The sequence below is a fragment of the Gastrolobium bilobum genome, unplaced genomic scaffold, assembly GCF_033153095.1.
Source record: "Gastrolobium bilobum isolate Gb01-03AN ecotype WA unplaced genomic scaffold, APGP_CSIRO_Gbil_v1 utg22574, whole genome shotgun sequence".
Taxonomy (NCBI): domain Eukaryota; kingdom Viridiplantae; phylum Streptophyta; class Magnoliopsida; order Fabales; family Fabaceae; genus Gastrolobium; species Gastrolobium bilobum.
This window is the reverse complement of record NW_026895377.1, coordinates 95,710-120,118: the sequence shown is the minus strand read 5'-3', so window position 1 is coordinate 120,118 and position 24,409 is coordinate 95,710. Positions and strand designations below refer to the sequence as shown.

Below are 24,409 nucleotides of genomic sequence, written 5' to 3'. Positions count from 1 at the left end.
TTCACTGGAAGACAATGCAGTATTACCTCTCGCATGGGTCTTCTTCACATGAATTTCCTGAAGAAGATAGCCAATCCAGGTCAACAAAGTTGGAGCAGCTGAATGAATCCCCATGCTCAGAATAGAGAATATGATCACTTTCAAGGAAGCGCTCTCTTTGCATGTCTCCAAACAGCTGTCTCCTAGGCATTGAGGGAGTGTACCTATACAAACAAAAAGAATTGAAAACCATTCACATGCAGACTAGATAGAAATAACGAAGCAGAAAATAACTGAATATGTCATCATGCTAGCAAGAGACATAAGGTGGTGTTTAGTTTGTTTTATATTTTTATTTTCCGTTTATATGTTTTCATTTATAATTACAAATGGTACCATATCTTGTTTTTATTTTGTTTCACGTTTTCAAAGATTTGTAAAGGAAATAGTAAAAAGACCAAAATGTTGTTTTTACCATTTCCTTCACAAATTTTGTAAACAGAAAACAGAATGAAACAAAGTAACATTTTTGTAATTATTAATGAAAACTTACAAACTGAAAACAAAAACACCCCAAAGTTGGCAACTTGTACCATCACAGTATGAGGTCGAGTGCACAATATAGATTACAAATTGCACACAGTAATTTGGTGCTTTCGACACAAACACAGCAGAAAATAAGGAAAAGAGAAGACTCTCTCAAATAGAATAATATTTTACCATATTCCAGAAAATAAAAGTTGAGAATATTAACTACTTTAGTTACTGTTAGAATATTAGATATGATATGATTAGATTTGATTAGATATGATTGGATTCTGTCTTATCCGTAAATAGTCTGACTGTATTCTAACTGTATTAGGATTAGGTTTGGATTAGGTTTGGGCCTTACACTTAAGCCCATTAGGGTCTCTATATATTGTAACTCCCTGACACAGATTAATACACAACGTATTCTTTTACATTTAACTTGGTATCAGAGCTATTTCGTTCTGGGAACCCTCGCTTCCGCTTAGAAATCTTGTTCTTCGCTTTAAAACCTAAGCCCACTGCTTAGGAGTCATCTTTTCTTTGCCGTGCGTCCTTCCGGTAAGACATCAAGGGCTGTAAGTCCTCTCCAGGCATCTTCTGCACGTGTCCACATCCCCAAACAGTCACCGGAGCACCATCAGCCACCGTCAGCCACTGTTCAGGCTGCCGGAGTACTTTTCCGACGAGTTTTCAGTCTGGAACGAACGCGAACAGAACCCTCTCCTCCCGGCGACCTGCTCTGTGGAAGTCCGGCCACCATCGGAGTTGTCACGCGCTCTCACGCGCCTCCAGTCTTCTCTGCGCGTGGGCTTCACGCGCCACCTTCTGCCGGCGCGTGAGCACTATTCTGGCGGCTTTTTCCGGCCGGTCTTGGACAGAGAAGCTCGTCTTCTCCTCCTCTTTCTGGATCTGTGGTTGGTTCTTTGTGGGTCTGACTTTTTGTGCGCACCTCTTCTTGATTGGTGATCAGGTTCGTTTCTCTTTATTCGGTTTGTATCTTTGTGATTTGATACTATGGCAGCAAACCCTCCAATTCATTCGGAGGTCAAGTCTCCATCTCCTCCTTTGAGAAATTGTCCCAATATCATCTCTACCAATATTGGGTCCATTACCTCTTCAAAATTGAAGGGATCTGTTAATTACAAGAACTGGGCCACCTCTGTTCGAGTTTGGTTCTTTGGACAAGGATATGGGAACCATCTCACAACTAAGTCTACTGATGTCCCTAAGGAGGACAAGTCTGATTGGGAAAAGATTGACAACCAGCTTCTGAGTATCCTCTGGCAATCCATTGATCCGATTGTCTTGGATATCTTTTATTCATTTCAAACTTACATTGAAGTGTGGGAGGAAGCAAAAAACCTCTACACTAATGATGTTCAGCAGCTCTATTTCATTATCTCTCAGTTTATGGAATTGAGCAAATCATCCGACATTCAGATGGAGACATATATTGGCAAGAGTCGCTTGATGCAGGCATATTTGGATATGCTGCCTTACCCTACTGATGCTACTGCATATCGGAAACAGGTGGAACGTCTCTTTATGGTTGCCACACTTTCTGGCCTTCCCGAAGAATATGATAATGTTCGTGATACTATCTTGACTAGTGGGGAGCCTGATCTATCCATGACGTATCAGCGTCTTCTGAATTTGAATAAGAAATTTGCTCCTGCATCGTCTTCTGCTGTTGATTCTACTGCTCTAGTTTCCCGAACTGATTTTCGCGGGCATATTGGAGGTGGACGTGGTCGTGGTAGAGGCCCAGGAGGCCCAGGAGGACGTAGCCCAGGAGGTCGTGGCCCAGGAGGCCCAGGAGGTCCAGTCGGACGTGGTCAGCGACCTCGTTGTCATTACTGTCAGCAACTTGGTCATTATGAGGAACGCTGCTACACCAAGTATCCTCACATGCGACCTTCTTTTGCTGCTAATGTAGCTCAATCGGATACTGCTTCAAATGGTTCAGTCTCTCTCTCCTCTGAAGAATATGCAGCATTCCAGGCCCTTCTCAGGAAGTCCTCTCCTCAATCTCAGGCCTCTGCTTCAGAAACTGGTAATCTTGTTGCTTGTGTTTCTCATTCTGCATCACTTGGTCCTTGGATATTTGACTCAGGTGCTACTGATCACCTCTGTGGTAATAAGGAACTCTTTTCTTCCCTTACATATTCTAATAATTTACCCTTTTTTACTCTTGCTGATGGAACTAAGGCCCCCGTTCATGGGATTGGACAAATCTGTCCAACCTCCTCATTGACCTTGACATCTGTCTATTACATTCCTCACATCCCTTATAATTTAATATCGGTTAGTAAATTGATCAATTCTCTTAATTGTATTGTCACATTCTCAAACCATTATGTTTCTGTGCAGGACCCGGGTACGGGGAAGATGATTGGAGTGGGCCGTGAGTCACGAGGTCTGTTCTACCTTGATGTGCCGAGTCCTTCAGTTGCTTGTTCTCTCACAGAATCTCCACAGCTCATCCACAGTCGTCTCGGGCATCCTAGTCTTGCGAAATTGCAGAAGATGGTTCCTCTTTTATCCGGTCTTCAAACTTTAGATTGTCAGTCATGTCAGCAAGGAAAGAACATACGCTCCTCCTTTGCTAATCGAGTCAATAAACGAGCTGATGCTCCCTTTTCAATTATTCATTCAGATGTTTGGGGTCCTAGTCGTAGAGTGTCTATTTTAGGTTTTCGGTATTTTGTCACCTTTATTGATGATTTCTCCCGTTGTACTTGGATTTATTTAATGAAAAACCGTTCTGAGTTGTTTTCTATTTATCAAAAGTTTTCTGCTGAAATTCATACTCAATTTGGTGCTTCTATTCGTATTTTACGTAGTGATAATGCTAAGGAGTATGTTTCTGTTGACTTTTCTCACTTCTTAGCCACACAGGGTACTTTACACCAAACCACTTGTCCTCACACTCCACAACAAAATGGAGTAGCTGAACGTAAGAATAGACATCTCATTGAGATTGCCAGGACTCTTCTTATTCACATGCATGTTCCTCTTCACTTCTGGGCTGATGCAGTCCTTGCTTCTTGCTTTCTCATCAACCGCATGCCTTCATCTGTGCTTAATAATGATATTCCTCATAACTTATTGTTTCCAGATGTTCCTCTCTTTCCTCTATCCCCACATGTTTTTGGTTGTACCTGTTTTGTTCATGATCTCACTCCTGGTAAGGATAAGTTAACATCCAAAGCCTTTAAATGCATTTTTCTTGGTTATTCTCGTCTTCAAAAGGGTTATCGGTGTTACTCTCCTGACCTCAAGCGTTACTTAGTTTCCGCGGATGTCACCTTTTTTGATCAACAACCCTTTAATTCTATCCCATCTCCATTGTCACAGGTTGATCATGTTCTTCCTGTTCCTTTTCTTGACTTGTCTTTGCCAGATGCAGGTGCTTCTACTCCAGATAAGCAATCATCTATTGCTCCAGTACCTAAGGACCGTCCACTTCTCACTTATCAGCATCGTAAGACAGTACCTCCAGTCGACTCGACCCCTGCTGACTCATTGCCCTCTGCAGTTGATTCTTCCCCTCCAGATCCTTCACCAGAGGCTCTTCCCATTGCTCAAAGAAAAGGTACACGTACTACTCGTAACCCTTATCCTCTTTATACCTTCTTGAGCTATGATCGCATTTCTCCTCCTCATTTCACCTTTGTTTCTAGTCTTTCTTCTGTTCCTATTCCTAAGACCACAGGTGAAGCACTTTCCCATCCAGGATGGCGCCAAGCGATGCTTGATGAGATGACCGCACTTCATACCAATGGCACTTGGGACCTTGTTTCTGCTCCTCCAGAGAAGTCTATAGTTGGTTGTCGCTGGGTGTTTACTGTGAAAGTTGGACCTGATGGCCATGTTGATCGTCTCAAGGCACGCCTAGTTGCCAAGGGTTTTACTCAAATCTTTGGCCTTGATTATAGCGATACATTCTCTCCAGTCGCTAAGATGGCTTCCGTCCGCCTATTTCTTGCCCTTGCTGCTGTTCATCACTGGCCACTCCTTCAACTTAACATCAAAAATGCCTTTCTTCATGGTGATTTACAAGAAGAAGTTTACATGGAGCAACCACCTGGTTTTGTTGCTCAGGGGGAGTCTGGGAAGGTATGTCGTCTTCGAAAATCCTTATATGGTCTCAAGCAGTCTCCTCGAGCATGGTTCAGTCGCTTCAGTTCTGCTGTACAGGCGTTTGGCCTAATTCGCAGTAAAGTTGACCATTCTGTATTCTATAGGATTACATCTCCTAACAAGTGCATCTGTTTGTTAGTCTATGTTGATGACATCATCCTCACCGGAAGTGATCAAGACGGAATCCATCAGTTAAAACAACATTTATTCAGTGCATTTCAAACAAAAGACCTTGGGAAGCTGCGTTACTTCTTGGGAATTGAGGTGGCGCAATCTAGACAGGGCATTTCTATCTGTCAAAGGAAGTATGCCTTGGATATCCTAGAGGAGACTGGTATGTTGGGGTGTAAACCAGTTGATACACCCATGGATCCTAATGTTAAGTTATTGCCCATACAGGGGGAGCCATTATCTGATCCTGGACGTTATCGAAGGCTGATTGGGAAGCTCAATTATCTTACTGTGTCTAGGCCAGATATTTCTTTCGCTGTCAGTACGGCCAGTCAGTTCCTTGATTCCCCTTGTGATTCACATTGGGATGCTGCTGTGAGGATCCTCCGATACATCAAAGGAGCACCAGGAAAAGGTTTGTTGTATTCGGATCAGGGAAATACAGAAATTTGTGGTTACTCAGATGCCGATTGGGCAGGATCACCCTCGGACAGACGCTCTACTTCTGGTTATTGTGTCTTCTTCGGAGGAAACTTAATCTCATGGAAAAGCAAGAAGCAACCTGTTGTTTCCCGATCTAGTGCAGAAGCTGAGTATCGTGCAATGGCAAATACTACCTGTGAGTTGATCTGGTTAAAGCAGTTGATTCAGGAGCTTCATCTTTGTGAACAGAAACAACCCATGACACTCGTCTGTGATAATCAAGCTGCGCTACATATATCCTCTAATCCTGTTTTTCATGAGAGGACCAAACATATAGAGATTGATTGTCACTTCATTCGGGAAAAGATTCAGTCAGGAGAAATCAAGACAGCTTTTGTCAACTCGTCTAATCAACTAGCAGATGTTTTCACTAAAGCTCTTAGAGGTCCTCGGGTTGAATACATTTGTAACAAGCTTGGTGCTCATAATATATACGCACCAGCTTGAGGGGGAGTGTTAGAATATTAGATATGATATGATTAGATTTGATTAGATATGATTGGATTCTGTCTTATCCGTAAATAGTCTGACTGTATTCTGACTGTATTAGGATTAGGTTTGGATTAGGTTTGGGCCTTACACTTAAGCCCATTAGGGTCTCTATATATTGTAACTCCCTGACACAGATTAATACACAACGTATTCTTTTACATTTAACTGTTACTATACTTAAGTTCTCATACAAAAAGGCCTACTATGAGAAGACACAAAAATTCGAGAATAAGATGACTAATAAATATAGTAAAGCAAACCTATAAAATGGAATATTAACAATCTATCTTTTGTCCATAAAATGGACTAATAAAGTGAATCTATTTTTAAGCATAGGTAATCAAAGCTAGGTTACCTGGCTGGGGTACTGGGGGTGGATATTTGAAATAGAACTTCATCTTATGGAAGCCTTTGGAGTATTTGTGCTCTGTGTGTGTGTTTTATCTCTTCCTATTTACCGTGAAATAGATTAAATATTTATATTCGAATTAATAAAGAGTAAAGACCTTGAAAATGACATGCCACTCTCAGAAGTTGTTATTTCAGGTGATGACTCGCAAAAAGCCTTGCTTCTTTCATCTGATTGGTCCAGCAAACCTAGCTTTGAGAATTTTTCCATCCTGGGATTTGGGGTTGACATAGATGTAGAACTGTCACGAAGAATGTTTCCATCCGAGAAACATCTTTTGACAATTGACCTAAAAACCACATTCCAAAGTTACCACATAAGCTGCATCAACAGGAACTTCCAAACTATATGCATCATATTATAATGATATTCACAGCAAGTCCATAATGATTTTGTAGTATCTGTAATTATAAAATTTATGCTGTTTTCAGTTAACAGAAAATAGAAGACCATGCCACTGTACTAATATTCAGCAACATCCAATGCAAGTTTGAACAATTAAACTCTTCAAATCAAAAGAGTCAGCAGCCCTCCATCTTATTAGACACAATTGGAATTTAAAAGCTATCCCCAATATATACAAAAAAAAAAAAAAAAAAAAAGCTATCCCCAAAAATTACCACATCAGAATCCTCATAATAAATTCTAGCAGCTCCTTGATGACTGTTATACCACAACTCAAAATCTCACACCTTATTAGCATACAGGTTTGCACTCAGATGAAAACACATAGTAAGTTAGCATTTATGATAAATTTTTTAATAGTGAAGAGGCTTGTATACAATGGATTCATAGACCTAACACATGATCTCTACAATATGTAATAACATGGAAACTCACATTTATGTCCCACTTTCTCGAATGCAACAATTGAACACTCTATGCCCTATTTATCCTACATCACATTGTATTTTAGATTCTTTATATTGAAGCATCCATGTCGATGTCTATGCTGCATAGATCATGATATATTATGATATAGGAAATTTAGAAGGGAAAGGTAGACTGGAAGTTCTAGATGGACAAGCCCCTAACAAAACTCTCAAGTCTTTAATCAAGGGACCAATTTATATAAGGATTAAAAAAAAGGTATTATACTTCCAATAAACTAAATTTAGATACCTTGCATCGTCATCCCCATGCCTTCCTACATCATAATGTTGATCTGAACCCAACTCCCATAGAGCAGGCTTACCTTGTTGTGGCTGAAAATGCCCAAGGAAGCTGTAAAAGACTATCTTATGATTAGTAGAACATAATAATAAGTTAATAACAACACAAAGACAATCTTCGCAAAGAGGATATATATATATATATATATATATATATATATATATATATTAAAAGTGCAAGATTGAAATTTTAACTAGGACAAAGCTGAAAAAGAGAAGTTAAATTGAAACATGATAATGTCATAAATCAAGTGAAAAGGGGGGGACTTTCTGCAGATTCAAAAACAAGCTAAGAACTGTATATGATAAAAAAAAAAAAATTACTAAATTTACATATTAGATCAAATCATTTTGCTTGAAATTTGGTTTTGAGTAGTTCTAACTTCTAATGTCAATTCCTATTTAGCGATCAACTTTTAAGATATGAAATCATACAAATTTTAGAATCAAAGAATACTCACATAATTTAGGGTGTCTCTTTACCCCTCAACCTGCTACAGAATGGGATTATGTATCCCTCTCTTTGGTGTTCTAATCATGGCTGTTTCGAGGGAGTTTCAATTTTAATGTACATAGGTATAGGGCCAAAGTTTTTTGCTTTTTCTGTTTAGGAGGATAGCTTCCTCATACATATATTCTCCCTCCATTCTTTTCTAATGAATTTTCTCTAGAAACCAATTTTATAACCAATGCCACTCTAAAATCCTAAAAATATATCCCAGCAGAGACATCATATGGCGCCAGATCATAAAAAGAAAAATACATAGGATGCCAATACAAAAATCTCAGCAACGCACTTCAGTCATTGGAAATTCACTTATCCGGTATACATTGATGTGCAAACAATACAGAGACCTTTCCTAACATCGGCCGTCCTTCTTATCTGCATCATTTCCCCATTACAATAAGATTTTAAAGTTGTGCAGTTTCAACATTTCTTTTATTAGTTTTAAAGGTTTTGGCAGAAGCAAAGAGGAAATTGAAGTGTGCAACTTATGCTGCCCTATGCTGTCTCTGGAGTTTGGATGTGTTGAGATATATAAAAACCATTAATGTAGCCTCACCCAATAGCTTAAGCTTTTGGGTTGAATTGGTTCTTTACATGGTACCAAAGCCTCGGTGTACCAGGTTCGATCCTCACCACCCCCCACTTTCTTTCTAGTGGAATTTCTTTCTTCGCACAGGTAGGTGGACTTGTGCATTGTCCACCCTTCAAGCCCAGTGGGCTCTCGTGTGAGAGAGCGTGTTGAAATATATAAAAACCATTAATGTAGCCTCATCCAATAGTTTAAGCTTTTGGGTTGAATTGGTTCTTTACAGGATGAAGTGCTTTGAGACTATTTTCATGGTTTCCCTTTGGTGCTCAGCAGACAGCTTTTACAGTGTTTCTTAGTAAACAGGCAGAGGGATTAGAGAATCTCTTGTGATAAAGTTACTTTTTTCTCTTCTTTATTTTGTGTATAAGTGTAATCAGAGGAAGGTTTCTTATCCTACTGTGCAATCCATCTTTTCCTACAATAAATTTCTTGAATATCCCAATGAAAGACCCTTTAGCGAGAACTAGAAGACAGACATGCTATACTTCCAATCACTGGAAATAATATAACTTGGAGGCAAAAGAAAACTAAGAAATGCATAACTGTGTTATTCAACTTCCCAATGAAAGACCCTTTAGAGAGAACTAGATGACAGACATGCGATACATCCAATCACGGAAATAATAACTTGGAGGCAATAGAAAAGAAATGCATGACTGCGGCACATACACGTTAATTGCATTTTGCTTCTCAGCATCCATATAAGCATTGTTGTAATATCGTTGAAGAGTCCTAAAAAACTCCTGAGACTCTGTTGCAGCTCTCCATTGTCCCCTCCTCTCAGAGAATATCTACATGGCAAGTAGCAACAGCAGTTAAAGAAAAAAATCATCTGAAAAGCTTATGTTATACCAATCGCAAATCAATTAAAAATTTTCAACATTAAAACACCGTGTCTATACCCATTTAACAAAGAAGTGGAATATAACACCCAAGGAAAAAAGAAAATTCAAAACATTGACCAATCTATCAATGGAGTAATACCATTCTCCTGAAAGCAAAATTAATTCAGATAATGGTCATGCAGTTTTCATTGATCATATTAGTCATTGGAGGAAGTTTGTCAATGTTCTCTAAGAGTGCTACATGTATGTAATACAAGAGATAAGTCCATTCTCATAATCACATTAACAATAAGCAAGCTAACAAGACTATTGTATACCATTCAACTCAAGGAACATAATTAGACAGACATGAACTGCAGCAAACCACAAAATAATTTTCACGGGGTGAATGATAAAGAGGTTTACTTTCTTTTATCTATTTCTTTTCTTCTGTTAAAATTTCTTTATTAAAAAAAATTCATATAATAAGATTAATGATTATCTTATCCATTACAAAGTTTAAATCCAATTACAAAATTAATGAAGTTTTATTTGAAAAACTTCAAAGGTAATCAAGAAAGAACAAGTTCCCAAGCTAAATTATAACTACTAAATGAAGTAATTGCAGAGAACAACACAACTAATCACCTTGTTGTGTGCAGCAGAACCACCATACTGATGTGCGAGTGTGTCACCCATCCGCTCATAAAATCCCATCAAATCATCACCTAGAGGATCGTCAACATCAATTTTTGGGTCGTCAATAATTCCTAGAGCATGGAGTTGGCGACCAAGAGCAGCCAACCCATATGCATATTGTGCAACATTTGTACGATCTAAGCAGTCAATGCAATTGGTCCTGAGCACCCCCTTCTGCAACATGGGTGGCCTAACCGAATGGTTTCCATTAGCAACATTCTTTCCTCCACTAGGTTTCCTCTCTAAATTATTAGCATCCTCATTGTCAATACCAACATGTCTTGTAGGTTGAAAGCTTCCATTATCAACATTGCCGTTTGCAAAACTTAACATCAGTAAACAAGAGGTGTCAGTGGATGAAGTTTATGTATTCCATGCCTCCATCAAGCATTAACACCTTTTTTTTTTGGGGCACGTGCATTAACGTTTCTTTATTAACATTTTTTCATGTTATTCAATAGCAAATTTTATATCATGATCATTATATTTTCTCAAACTGATCACAATTCACAAGAATACACAATCAATCAAAGAAATGGCGAAAGGCCATTGAAAGAAAATGCAAAACTTACTCAGTAGATGGCCATTGTATACAGTCTTCTGGTCTAAAAGTCGGTGTCATTTGGCAGTAGAAAAAACCTGTTAATGTCAAGGCATATGCCGCCACTTTGCCCAGAAGGAGCAAAACATTTGTAGATTTGCTGGAAGTAGAAAAGAAAAAAGCACAAATTTAAATCAGCTTATTCAGAGCACACTCATAATTTAATTACTAAGAAGGACAAAATCATATAATAAAAGACACCAACCTCCGAAAATGTTTGTGCAGATCCCAGTGAAGGAATCTAAGTCTGTTCTCCTCTGATAAATCTTTGTTAATGAAATCAATGGCATTACCAAACTCTGAACGAAGTATGGACTCACGAGGCTTCCTCTCATGTGTCTGTTGGTAAAAAATGCAATATCAGTCACTTAAGAGTCTTACAAAATAATTATTATTATAATAATAAAAAAATCAAAACCCTTTTGTAAATAACACGGTGAAGATTCAAGAAAATTGTATATTGAGGAAATTAGATATGTTTAGTAAATGAGGCAAAATAAGTTCATTTCCTTTAAAAGAATAAAAATAGAAAATTACCTTTATCAAATTCAAAATTATTATAGGATTCCCATATCTTTTGACAAGATTTTCAAAGTGAAGTCTGGTGGCTTGATAGTTTGGATCCTTCTTTGACACTGGGAAAGAACAAGTGTTTAAATAAGCAAAACATGGTGACTCATGTAATAAGGGAGAGAATATAAAAAACTCTGCAAGTTTTACAATGTTTAGGAAATGAGAAGACATACATATAATATCTGGCTTAAGATTTAGACGTGAAGTTTCCTGTGACCAGAAAAGAGGGATCGATCCCCGGTTCTGAACAACAGAGCTTATCTGGACCGGGAGACCATCAGGAACATCCTCAAATACAATTTGTTCCGTCTCAACATCATTAGCTACTCTGCCCTTCTCATTAACACCTCGTCTCAAATACCTGCATGTAATAACCAAATAGATGAAGCTGTGAATTGCACACATTATTGCAAAGATGTATACTTGAGTAGTGTTTAGTGAAATGAAAACCTCAAATAAAGTTAGCATATAAGATAAAATTGAGAAACTTTTCACTGAATTTTTAATAAGGACAACCATGACAAATTCAGCAGAGCGTACAATCAACCCTCACCCCTACTCTCGCAAATTGGGGAGCCTGGTGCACTGAGGTTTGTCCTTTTTAATGAAAACTATTAGCATATTATGGAATCCACAATAACTACCAAAAGTAGCAGATCTGAGCCCCATCACATACACCAGAGCAAAGGGCAGAGACACCATTGGACTGGAATGGCAATGTAAAACATTGCACTCCCCAGTCAGAGTAAATAGCCCGAATCAAGTTTTCCAGAAATATGGAGCTGGCAGCTCACCTAAATGAGGTGGCATCCCACACAAGTTTTAATTATTTTTGGTTGTGCTTAGCTAATTATTTTTAAATAAATTAAAGAAGATTTATTGAAATATTTTGCTATATACCTATGGAATCTCCATGGCGGCAAACAGTAAGACTGCATTTCACAGAAAATCTTTCCCTTTCAATCCAACAGTAACTCTGGTGAGGTTTGTCTTTTGGAATAAATGTGGAACAACAAATCAAACACTACGAATTATTCAAGGGGACAGCATTGGCACAAATGTTCTACACCCCATGCCTGTGAAGTTTACAATGGGGGGTGTACTATTAACGCTACCGTAGAACAGCATTGTAGCAACCTTATTTTTATTTATTTTAAGTCTTTCAGTTTTGTTTTTTTATTCAACATACCTTTGGTAGTTTATAGGTAGGTTTTGTTGAAAGTGTACATTTATATTATATAATGGATTTTATTGGCAGTAATAGGGTTGGTTCAGATTTCATCAATAACAGGATCTTTTTCTTCTATTTTCCCTGGTTTCTAACCACAAGACAATCTCCTTTAGCCTTGCTTTAGATGTCCTTGTCATTCTTTCATCTCCTATTTTTCTTCTTTCATCTCCTATTTTTCTTAAGGAGTACAATTTAACTCCAGACTTCTTAAATCAGTTTCAAACATCAAAGTGTATGTTTGGTTCCCCGTTTGGAAAGTTCCAAACAATGGTTTGGGTCCGTAGCTGGTCCGAGAGGATGATCAGCCACACTGGGACTGAGACGAGACACGCCTAGACTCCTACGGGAGACAGCAGTGGGGAATTTTCCACAATTGGCAAAAGCCTGACAGAGCAATGTCGTGTGGAGGTAGAAGGCCTACGGATTGTGAACTTCTTTTCCCAGAGAAGAAGCAGTGACGGTATCCGGGGAATAAGCATCAGCTAACAATCCTTTGCTTTTGGCATTTCCTTGTTATGCTATATGTCTTCCCCAAAAATTGCTTAATTTCAAAGTTTCATTGATGGTAAACATAGTGAAGCTAACAATATAGCTTATGTTTAGTCTAGCTATCTCAGCTCTTTCCATCAGCACCTAAATGGAAAATAGAGATGCTTGATCCCTCCATCAGAACATGAAATACAGAATCTTTTCTATTACATTCCTGAACCTCCTTATCCCTGACGTCAACCGTAGTCTTCACCATCCTCTTACATTACACCAAATACAATGCAATAAATTATGCCAATATTCACTTGTTTGTCAAAACTTAATCGGAAAAATTGCTCTTCAAATAGAAAATGCCACCAAAAGTCCAAAGCCAAGGATTCAATGGGTCATTTCCATATATTATAATCAAATCAATTGGACAATGCAAAACAACTAGAAAATACAAAAAAAAAATTAAAAAAAAAATAACATTGCACAAGGGACACATACACAGCACAAAATATATTTAATCATCAGAGGAGCTACTTAAGTGACTGCCAAGTTTGCAGAGAAAGAAAGTCAAATTATGTATTAAGACAGATGTATACATATGATCAACTGAAGTATATGCACCACATAGTCACCTTGGCAAATGCTTACAAACTCCATTCAATGTGTTTGGGAAGAAAATACAGTGAAATTTACACACCTAGTGCCAGCATAGTGACGTGACCGTCTTGCGATGAGCGTGAGGATGACCTCCCGCCCAGATATTGTAAGTGTGTCCTGATGAAGCAACCAGATCAACATCAGATATTCAAGTATGGGATGAAAAAACAACTACTTCAACAGAACAGGAAATAATAGTACACCAGCCAGATACGTAACAAGATTATCCAATCAATGTATGCAATATCTAGTCCAAAAATGATAAAGTCACAAAAAATATCATCTAGTTGTGTTGCATTAATAACAAACAGATCATATTTAAATTGTCACTTGAACAAGATATATCAGAATACCATCCATTGCAAATATATTAAAGAAACACAGCCTGATATCTTTCTAATTGATTCTTTAAGTGCAAGCACTCTTGCAACCATCACAAAGCTGAAGGAGAAAATAAATAGATAACATGAAATATAATGAGAAAAAATTATCCCATTATTCACTTACGGTGGTTTTAAGAGCCATTAATATTTACCTGTTTAAAAAAGCCGTACACCAGTGCAACTGTCCAAAGAGTGTTCTGGAGGTGATTCCTAATTCCTCGAGTCAAATATTCATTCCAGACAAACATGGTCTCATAAAGCACATGGCCTGTCTCATTATCACACAAGTTCCTTTGAAGACTACGCATTATGTGGTATGAGTAGCTGAAAAAGAAGTCCTTTGTAAGGTCGACCATGCATAGGAGCTTCTTGTATCTAAAAAGTTAATGAAAAAAAAATTAATACAAAACCTGACAACATTAAGAACAATAAAATTTGACATTAGACCACAATATTGTGTTTACGTCAAAAGATGGTAGCAAACATTAAGAATAAGAACCACCTAGCAACTCTATTATGCCACATTTCCATCAGAAATAAAATCTAATTAAGATTGAGTTTTCAATAATCAATGTATTCTTTTTTTAAAAATAAATTAAAACAAAATCTGTGTAGTTTTTAATTTATTTTTATTCAAGCCAAAAAGAAGGGGTGCAAGGTTTCCACAAACTTTTATATTAACAAAACATCTATGAATATAAGACTTAACATACTTTAGAAATTAGATAGAAAGAGAAACTGAAAGATCATTATAAATGCAAGCAAATAAGAAATCTGAAGCAACTGTTTCAAATGATTAAAGGAAACAGCAGAAAGATGTCAGCATTCAGAAAATATATAAATGCAAATATATGATTAGCAACCCTTGGGCTAACATTCAGTTTTTCTTCTGAAGTACAAATGCAAAATCAACATAACAAGCACGATTGTAAAGACCTGTTTTCATTTTTATAATTGGTGATGTTGGACTGAACCGAAGAATTTCGTAGTGGAATCATCTCACTCTTCGAGACAGCATATACTGTATGACCACAGATTGCACCAATTTTCCTTCTTTTTGTGATAAGTAGCATGTAGTAAGGCCCCAAAAATTTTATGAACCCTAAATGCAGAATAACTTATCAAGATAAGGACAGATAATTTGTCAAGAGTCAACTGGACAATACACATTGGATCTACATACCAACAATTCCATAACAAGTTGTAACAAATTTCAGTCCACCGGTGGACTTGTTCCCCTCATGTATACGCCTCAACAGGTCAGAACATTCACTTTCTGTATATATGGTCGAATCTTCACGCACATTTAGCACGGAAGGATCTAGCCGGTCAATCTTTAACACCCTCCAATATGTCCTGCTATTGTCCCTTCCTATCATGTAAAAGTTCTGAGGCATAGACATAAAATAAAATGAACAAGGTAAAAATTTATATTAAAAAAAAAAAAAAAAAAAGCAGGATAAACACGGGAACTTCAACAGAGTATCCAACCCTGTAACTCAATATTTCTCAAATGGGACATCCAAAGCTTAATAATACACACATTGGATTATAAAGGCATGATAATTCTACTGCCAAATTTTCAAACCAAGCATCTAAAGCATAGAGGCCCGGAAGAGAAAAAAATTCAAAGTTAAGGCAAACCCACTTTCAAGTGCAATGGAAATAGTAAGCATCTGCACAGATGCTCATATGCTAAGGCATAAAAATTACATCAAGATTCATTTTGGAAATGTAAAAGACATACATAAGAATATTAAAGTAGGAAAAGAATTAGAGCTTAATCAAACCATGGAATGAGTTTACAAACGTTAACTACTATCTACTGTGCCAAAGTTATCCTCATACTCTAAAACAGTTAACCAATAAAGTTTTCAAATATATTTTGCGGTCTATCGTACAAGAAATCCAATGCATTGGATGACTAGCTAGTTTCCTCTTTCTTCCAGAAACACGTAACACTGCAATTTCAAAACTAAGAACCACTACTGAGATAATAAGTGGTATAAAACTAGGATAATAAATTCACCGGAATGCTTAAGATCCCTCGAACATGCATTTCATCACTGTATATGAACATGACCAAGAAACAAGTGCATTGATCTTACTTTTAACTTGCAGTGGAGATTATCATAGCCCCTCATCTCAATTAGGTGTAAGAGCAACAACAACAAAATTATTGACATATATTTTTTTCTAAAATACAGAAAGAGCCAGCCAATATATCCAAATGAAACCAAAAAAGAGAAACATGTTGTATTAAAATTTAGCCAAAAACGCAACGTCTTTCACACGAAACGATCAATAATGACAAAATCAAAGAGATCTCAGTAGAATCAGAGTAGAGAGAAAAATATAATAGAAGCAATTAATCATAGGAAAGAAGAAGAAAAGCGCATAGCATACCGATAGAGTCTCGTATAGCCTAAACTTGCACATACAGGTATGTGCAGGAAGAGAGTGCGAGGAAGGCTCATTCTCTGAGGACGCCATGGCTTCTCCTTCTCCCAATTATTCAGATCCCCCGAGCCTCAGGCTCAGAGGGAAACCATCAAAATCGCATGCAAAATGTGGCCACCAAAATTTCTCACACACAATCACCACCTAACACGAGGAACCACAACAATAATGCATAAAAACAGATACAACAAAATCGAACAACTCCATGCTCTGAAAAAGGTTAGGTTGCTTCAAATACAGCATTCTACTCCCCACAAAATTCGATCCAAACTATCGACCTTTCCTCCCCATTCCAGCTCCTCCTCCTCCTCCTCCAACCAGAAACGGCGCCACCGTCGCAGCCGCCTCTGCGACTGCCGGAGCTATTCAACCTCCGATCACCACTCAAGCTCGCCGTGAAGACGCGGAACAGCACGGATCCACAAATCGCGAATTGCAAATTTTTATGGTAACGAAGAGGAATATGTAGAGAAAATCAGCATGTGTTATTTTCAAAATGGGAACTCTAAACGCAGCGTATTAGATGATAGCACGAGATCGAGCAGAAGAAGATGAAGAGATTTCGGAGGTTCAAGAAGAAAGAGTTGCAAAGCACGGGAACGAACGAGAAGAACAACTAACAGCTAATTATTGATTTCAATTTATTTAATTTTATATTTATCTGTTTTTTGTAATTTTTATTTAATTTTATAAAAATTGTAATTTTCTGACAGCTCAGTACTCAGATCCAAAATAGAACAATCAAAAACCACAGCTCCGGTGACCGCACCGTCCACACATTGAAAATTCTGTATAGAAAAATAAAAAATTCTAAAATAATGATGTGAAGTTGTGTTTATTCTATTTGATTAGGTTGGATTATATTAAAAGATTGTTTTGTAATATTTGTTGTTATTATATTTGATTTTTCCTTTCTTACAATATAGATTTTTTTTTTATTCAACCACCGACGTAAATGTGAACTAACGTGTCATCTTGAACTTTCTTGGCCACTCGAAAGAGGAAGAAGAGAGATATTTTGTATAGTTTTTTTTTTTCTTGATACATAATTTGTATAATGTTTTAAATAGCAAGTGTCCTTTAATTTACAGGTATTTAAAATATATATATATATATATATCTTGAAGAAAAATTATTCAAAATTATACGATAATTAGTTACAAAATTATTTAATGTGTGTGTCAAAAAGTCAAAAGGTTTACAACTTAAATTTCCTAGGACGGCAAAATTATAATGGTGTTGTGAATGATGACTACTTTTTGTTTTAAAAGCAATAATGAATTGCTTATTTTATTAAATGAACAACAAATTAAAAATGTCTAATTACTGAATTTGCTCTTTGTTCATTTAATGTTAGAAACCTGTCATTTTCTCTTCTGTGACATCTGATATTTAATTTGAAGCTGTAAGTCATGTTTCCCTATATAATAAGTTAAGGTTCAAGCCTTCAAGGGGGATTTGTAGATAGTGGTGACTAGATATTGTTTTGTTGCTAATTTCTAAGATTGAATTCTTTACTTAATCTTTTAAATATTATGTCACTATATTAGTTTATTAAGGATTTTTATTATTAAATTAATATCTTAAAAGACTAAATAGTAAATGCGTAGTTAGATTAACTTATTTAAAAGTAAAAAAAAAACAGCTTTTAGATCTCATCAGAATTAGTTTTATATGGGCCAAATATGTATGTGAATTTCCTCTTCAAATTATTTGATGCAGATTTAATTTATGGGTTTTTATTGAAATAAGCTAGAAGTGTACGTGTAAGATATTTCGATACTCAAGTCAAATTTTATATAAATATGTTTATTCATGTAAGAAAATGTGCACTTTATATTTATCACACTTACATTTATATTGGGGAGATGATTAATTTTGAAAGATATCCCTTATTAATTCCTGCAAATGGCGAGACGACAAGGTTTTCCAATTAATTTTTGAATATGTGACTTGAGATAAGTTTTGCTAAGAGATTGCATACATAGTTGGGTAACCTTTGTTGACTTAAACTCTTTAGAGGATGATTTTCTTTGTGGTGAACAAAGCATCTTCTAATATATCGTTCCATATCAACATCTTTTTAAGAGAGTTTTTGAAAAATTACAATTGTTTAAAAAAAAAGTAATTACTGCAAATTCAGTGCATTAATTCTCTAACTATATTCATTATCTAATTTATCTTTCAAAGGTAAAAAAATAATTATAAATTTGTCTTTTCATGTTACTACTTTAATTTTCTGTAGGGACGAATATGATAAATTTTTATATCTCTACAAGAAATTTGGAAAAAAGAAATAATATAATGAAGCACTATTATTTTTAAAGAATTAGTTTGATGATAAAAATTTAAAAAAAATAATAAGATGACATTTAAATACTTAAGTAGAAGATTTTTTCTAAGCAAGAAATTAATTAATTTTTGCACCAAAACAAAAATCTCATTATTTTAATTGTATTATTATTATTATTTGTTATGGGCCCACGTTAACCATCTATAAAATAGAGATTTAATTAGCTCATAGATACACATTTGAAAAACTGAAACTCTAGCCTCCTTGTTGTCATTGACTTACTTTGCACACACATCATCTTTTTTTTTTTTTTGGTACATTCTCTTTTTTTAACTCTGCCTCCATCATGTATAGTGATAAGAAACTATCTACGGTCGTATTCTCCATACATTATTATAATTAATATTCATGTCGATTTAATCCAATTTAAACATTGTCGGATCCATATTGATGCGGCTTTTCAATATTATTTTTATATTCTCAATATTCAAATTCGAGACTTATAATTAATATGAACAAGCTCTTTATCAATTGAATAAATAATTATTAGTGCCAACACGTTATTATTTGATTTGAGCTATTTTCGTAATTTTTATTATATTAAGTTGACAAGTCTCCTTATGTAAAAGTTAAAATAATACTCATGTCGTTTCCAAAAAAATAATAATAATAATAATTCTCATGTCACCTTTTTTTAATTAATTTTTAAGATTTTTTATCTAATTGATATAATAAAAAAAATTATTTAATTATTTATCATGTTTTCATTAAATTCAATTATTTTCTTCTTAATAGTTGATGAATCATTAGGAAGTAAAATCATCCAAAACTTCTTATCTCATGGAATTAAATTAACATTTTTCGATAATGTTATGCAGATTAATAATCCATAACATCATCGTCCAAAGTCAAAATCAAAAGGCCAGCTAATTACGGATGCAAGTTCCAAGCAAATCTGTTGTCCCGTACACTCTACTTCACAATTGCAGGAAGCCGTAACCATCCCATGGGATATTCTTCTTCGTATGTTTTTCAGTATTTGATTGGAGCTTTTATATATATATATATATATATATATATATATATATATGAAGAGGGATATTCTTACTATCAAAATTTTTTACTACCAACTCACTATCTATCTAATCACCATTGGATCAAAAAATTTTCATTTTTTTTAGCATTCTCTCTCTTTGATTCAATGGTGATTAGATAGGTAGTAAGTTAGTGGTAGAAAATTTTGGTAGTAAGAATATCTTCCCTCTATATATATATATGTGTGCGTGCTATCGTTTCTCAAATTACTTGAGATAACTTTATATAAACTACTAAATCATGATCGTACAAAGACTAATTAATGGGAATAAAAGAAGAGAGAGAAAATAGGAATCATAACCATTCAAAAGTGAATCATTTAATATAAGAAAATAAATAAATAAAATTAAAAAGGGTTGCACAAGTGTTACGAGGACCTGAGAACTATCAATGGGGTGATGTTTCCAACATTTAAAGATGCTTGCTATTCTCTTGGACTTTTGGATGATGACAATGAATACATTGATGCAATTAAGGAGGCAAGTTCTTGGCAGTCAGCTTCTTATCTTAGACGTCTTTTTGCTCTGTTGTTGTTTGGTAACTTAATGAATAGACCTGAAAATATTTGGGGGAAGTGTTGGCAATTTCTCTCTGACGATGTTCTTTATCGACATAGAACAATAGTAGGACATCCAGGTATTCATTATGAACATATCGTATGCATTATAATTTTTTTTATCATTATTTTTTTCTGTTGAATATACCGCTTTTTGTGGTAAAAAAAATGTACCATGAGTCATGTTAGAATTGTACTTTCAATTGTCATTTTTTCATTGTTTTCCACGTTTCTACATATGCAAATCTTACTGAAGAACAAATAAAAAACACAACACTTCTTGATTATCTGAAAATTCATTGTACTATGAAATCTGAGTTTACATTACAGCTATTCCACCTTATATATCATGGTGTCAAGCATAAGAATCAATAATGAGTATAACAAACCTCCAACTATACACAACAGATTCCTAACCGTGTAACAAACTGGATACAGTTACAAACTAACTTTAACTGCATCTCTTTCCACGTCAGCGTTAGTTACTTCATTAGGATATATTAACATCCTCCCACAAGTGGGACTATATATGTTGAAGAGTCCCAACTTGGACATAGCTCTTTGAAACGAAGTAACATGCAATGGTTTTGTAAAGACATCCGCAATTTGTGCTGAAGAAGAAACAGGCAACAGATGAACAAGCTTCTGAGCTACTTTTTCGCGAACGACATGACAGTCCAACTCAACATGTTTCGTTCGTTCGTGAAATGTTGGATTGTGTGTGAGATATATCGCGGATTTGTTATCACAATAAATTGATATGGGATGAGATAAAGGAAAGCATAAATTGTTAAGAACCTTGGGATACACCACCCCAAAAGCTAGCTCAAGGGGTGGGAGTGCCCAAGGCCTTATAAAGGCCATATTAGTTGCCCATCCAATCAATGTGGGACTATATATCTCAACACGCCCCCTCACGCAAGAGCCCTTTAGTCTTAGAAGCGTGAAAATTGCACAGGCCCATTTTTGGTTTACCTTCTTGTGCTTTTTTTTATTTTAATTCCACTTTTTTAAAGCGGGGGACGATGAGGCTCTGATACCATGTTAAGAACCTTGGGATACACCACCCCAAAAGCTAGCTCAAGGGGTGGGAGTGTCCAAGGCCTTATGAAGGCCATATTAGTTGCTCATCCAATCAATGTGGGACTATATATCTCAACAACACTTGCTGAAATTGATAAAGTGCTACAGAGTAATAGAAAATGCCTTTCTGATTACCCTTCAATGCCCTGCATCACTGGTGCATCTTTGCTTGATATGCACAATCGCTTAGTGCTTGATGAATTACTGTATGACAGATTGTTTTTGGTTGAAGAACATAAAAGACTAATGAGTTCCCTTACAGATGAGCAAAAAGTTGTCTATGACAAGATAATTTAAGCAGTTTCAGTGGGTACAGGGGGATTCTTTTTTCTATACGGCTTTGGTGGTACAGGAAAAACATTTATTTGGAATACATTGTCAGCATCCATTAGATCAAAAGGCGAAATTGTACTTAATGTTGCTTCTAGCGGGATTGCATCACTTTTGCTTCTTGGAGGACGGACAACACACTCTAGATTTCGTATTCCAATTCAGATCACTGAGGATTCAACCTGTAATATACGGCAGGATTCTAATATTGCTGAATTGCTGGCGAAAACAAAGTTAATCATCTGGGATGAAGCGCCAATGGTACACAGATTTTGCTTTGAGGCTCTAGACAAAACACTTAGAGATGTTCTTAGATTTTCTGATTCAAGTTGTGTTGATAAACCATTTGGTGGGAAAGTTGTTGTTCTTGGGGGTGACTTCAGGCAAATCTTACCTGTTGTTCCTCATGGAAGCAGACAAGATATAGTCCATGCAACTATTAATTCTTCTTGCCTTTGGTCTCATTGTCATTTATTAACTTTGACCAAGAACGTGCGGCTTAGTTCTGGAAGTGACATTCACAATTTAATGGAAATAAAGGAATTTTCTAATTGGCTTCTTAAAGTCGGGGATGGTGTTCTTGGAGATGATGTGGATGGAGAATCTATTATAACAATTCCATATGAATTATTGATTAAAAAATCACTGAATCCACTTTCAGATTTGATGGATTTTGTGTACCCTAATATCTTGGATCATATTTTACAACCCACATTCTTTAAAGAACGTGTCATTCTGACTCCAAAATTGGCAGATGTTTCTATTTTAAATGAGAACTTAATGTCTTTGATTCCAGGTGACGAAAGAATATATTTAAGTTCAGATAATATTTTGAAGCAAGACGGTAATTCTTCCCTTGAGGATGATGAATTCTCACCTGAGATCTTAAATACCTTCTCCTGTTCTGGGCTTCCGGATCATAAATTAATTTTGAAGGTCAAAGTTCCAGTCATGCTATTAAGAAATATTGACCAATCAAGAGGTTTATGCAATGGAACAAGATTGCTTATTACAAGATTAAGCAATCATGTGGTTGAGGCAACTGTTCTTACAGAAAGCAATATAGGAGAAAATGTGTTAATCCCTAGAATGACAATGAGCTCCTCAAGTCATTCTTTTCCTGTAAATTTCCAAAGAAGACAATTTCCCCTCGTCGTTTTGTTTGCCATGACAATCAATAAGAGTCAAGGACAATCGCTTTCTCATGTTGGAATTTATCTACCCAGGCCAGTCTTTAGTCATGGGCAATTATATGTGGCACTATCCCGAGTAAAGAGCAAAAAGGGATTGAAGATTTTGATAGTTGATGATGATGGTTGTGTAACAAACAATACCTTTAACATAGTCTACAAAGAAGTATTTCAGAGATTACTGTAATTTATATTGCTTCAGTCGATTGGATATAACGTTGCTCTTTGGTACAGGTAAAATCTGCATTCCTTAAGTTATATTTTTTTCAAATGTTGATTAGCGTTGGATTTTGATTATTTTTATACTGTATTTTTAAAATATGATTCTGAAATTCAAAAGCAAAAAACCACATTGAATAATACTTCTGACAATTACCTGTTCAGTTCTTATGTTCTTTATTCGCTAAATCATATGTTATGCTAACATATACTGTTTTTATTTCTTTTATAGTTAGCAGGCTGATGTCAGAGATATTTTGCTGGAACACCGAATTGTATCATGTTATTTGTGAATTATTAATTGTGAGCAATTTTGACATTATGACATTTAAATTGTTTTTACATTAACATTATTCTATTTATCATTTTTGCAATTGGACGTGAAGGTTACTCGATACAATTAAACGTTTCATCCTACAAAATTCTATTTTACTTTTTTATCTTTCTGAATGCTACAGCCTTTTCAAGTTAAAAATTATAACAATACAATTATTTTTTATTATGATATTATTATTAAGAGTTTCATATCAAGATCAACGTGTGGATTTACCAGTAAGACGACACACCAACGACGGCGACAACGATTTTGTTCTTTTTCTCCCGGGCATCGCACGGGTAATTCACTAGTATATATATGAAGAGGGATATTCTTACTATCAAAATTTTTTACTACTAACTCACTATCTATCTAATCACCATTGGATCAATATTTTTTCATTTTTTTTAGCATTCTCTCTCTTTGATTCAATGGTGATTAGATAGGTAGTAAGTTAGTGGTAGAAAATTTTGGTAGTAAGAATATCCTCCCTCTATATATATATGTGTGTGTGTGTGCTATCGTTTCTCAAATTACTTGAGATAACTTTATATCAACTACTAAATCATGACCGTACAAAGACTAATTAATGGGAATAAAAGAAGAGAGAGAAAATGGGAATCATAACCATTCAAAAGTGAATCATTTAATATAAGAAAAAAAATAAATAAAATGACGTAGTTTTGGACTGACCAGAGATAAATATATCTCAAGTAACTTGAGAAATCTTTTTCTCATATATATATAGGATTTTATCTTTGTTATGTTACATAATATATCTTTATTTTTCTACACACAACAATAAGGAGAGAGAAAGTGGAATGATGAAAGAGAGAGAAACCTTATATAGACCCTACTTCTTTGATGTGTGTGTAGAAAAGTGGAGTTATATTATGTAACATAGTAAACATAAAATCCATATATATGTATATATATATATAT

General features: G+C 35.6%; 2 protein-coding genes across 2 annotated transcripts in view; one reads left to right on the top strand and one right to left on the bottom strand.

Moving 5' to 3' along the window:
• LOC133308026 (phosphoinositide phosphatase SAC3-like) overlaps positions 1–16,974 on the bottom strand; it is a 35,231-nt gene extending 18,257 nt beyond the window's left edge. Inside the window, exons 1-14 of the mRNA XM_061508612.1 lie at positions 16,332–16,974; positions 15,109–15,313; positions 14,862–15,027; positions 14,078–14,300; positions 13,583–13,659; positions 11,348–11,535; positions 11,139–11,236; positions 10,807–10,940; positions 10,573–10,701; positions 9,950–10,325; positions 9,147–9,268; positions 7,331–7,432; positions 6,306–6,497; positions 27–203 (exon numbers count right to left, since the gene is read on the bottom strand). Of these exons, the coding sequence (XP_061364596.1) occupies positions 27–203; positions 6,306–6,497; positions 7,331–7,432; positions 9,147–9,268; positions 9,950–10,325; positions 10,573–10,701; positions 10,807–10,940; positions 11,139–11,236; positions 11,348–11,535; positions 13,583–13,659; positions 14,078–14,300; positions 14,862–15,027; positions 15,109–15,313; positions 16,332–16,418 (2,276 nt within the window). The 5' untranslated portion in view covers positions 16,419–16,974. The remainder of the gene's footprint in view (positions 1–26; positions 204–6,305; positions 6,498–7,330; positions 7,433–9,146; positions 9,269–9,949; positions 10,326–10,572; positions 10,702–10,806; positions 10,941–11,138; positions 11,237–11,347; positions 11,536–13,582; positions 13,660–14,077; positions 14,301–14,861; positions 15,028–15,108; positions 15,314–16,331) is intronic.
• Positions 16,975–20,171: 3,197 nt separating this feature from the next.
• On the top strand, positions 20,172–23,119 carry LOC133308070 (uncharacterized). The gene is made up of 2 exons (XM_061508662.1): positions 20,172–20,409; positions 21,765–23,119. The coding sequence occupies exons 1-2, from the start codon at positions 20,172–20,174 to the stop codon at positions 23,117–23,119; spliced, it is 1,593 nt and encodes a 530-aa protein (XP_061364646.1).
• The last annotated feature ends 1,290 nt before the right edge of the window (positions 23,120–24,409 follow it).

What these genes read in the sequence shown, in the direction of transcription:
- LOC133308070 (XM_061508662.1), top strand. Translation starts at nt 20,172, where the DNA reads ATGTTTCCAACATTTAAAGATGCTTGCTATTCTCTTGGACTTTTGGAT. An exon ending in AACAATAGTAGGACATCCAG is followed by an intron (nt 20,410 to 21,764) that starts GTATTCATTATG and finishes TTGGTGGTACAG; the next exon opens with GAAAAACATTTATTTGGAAT.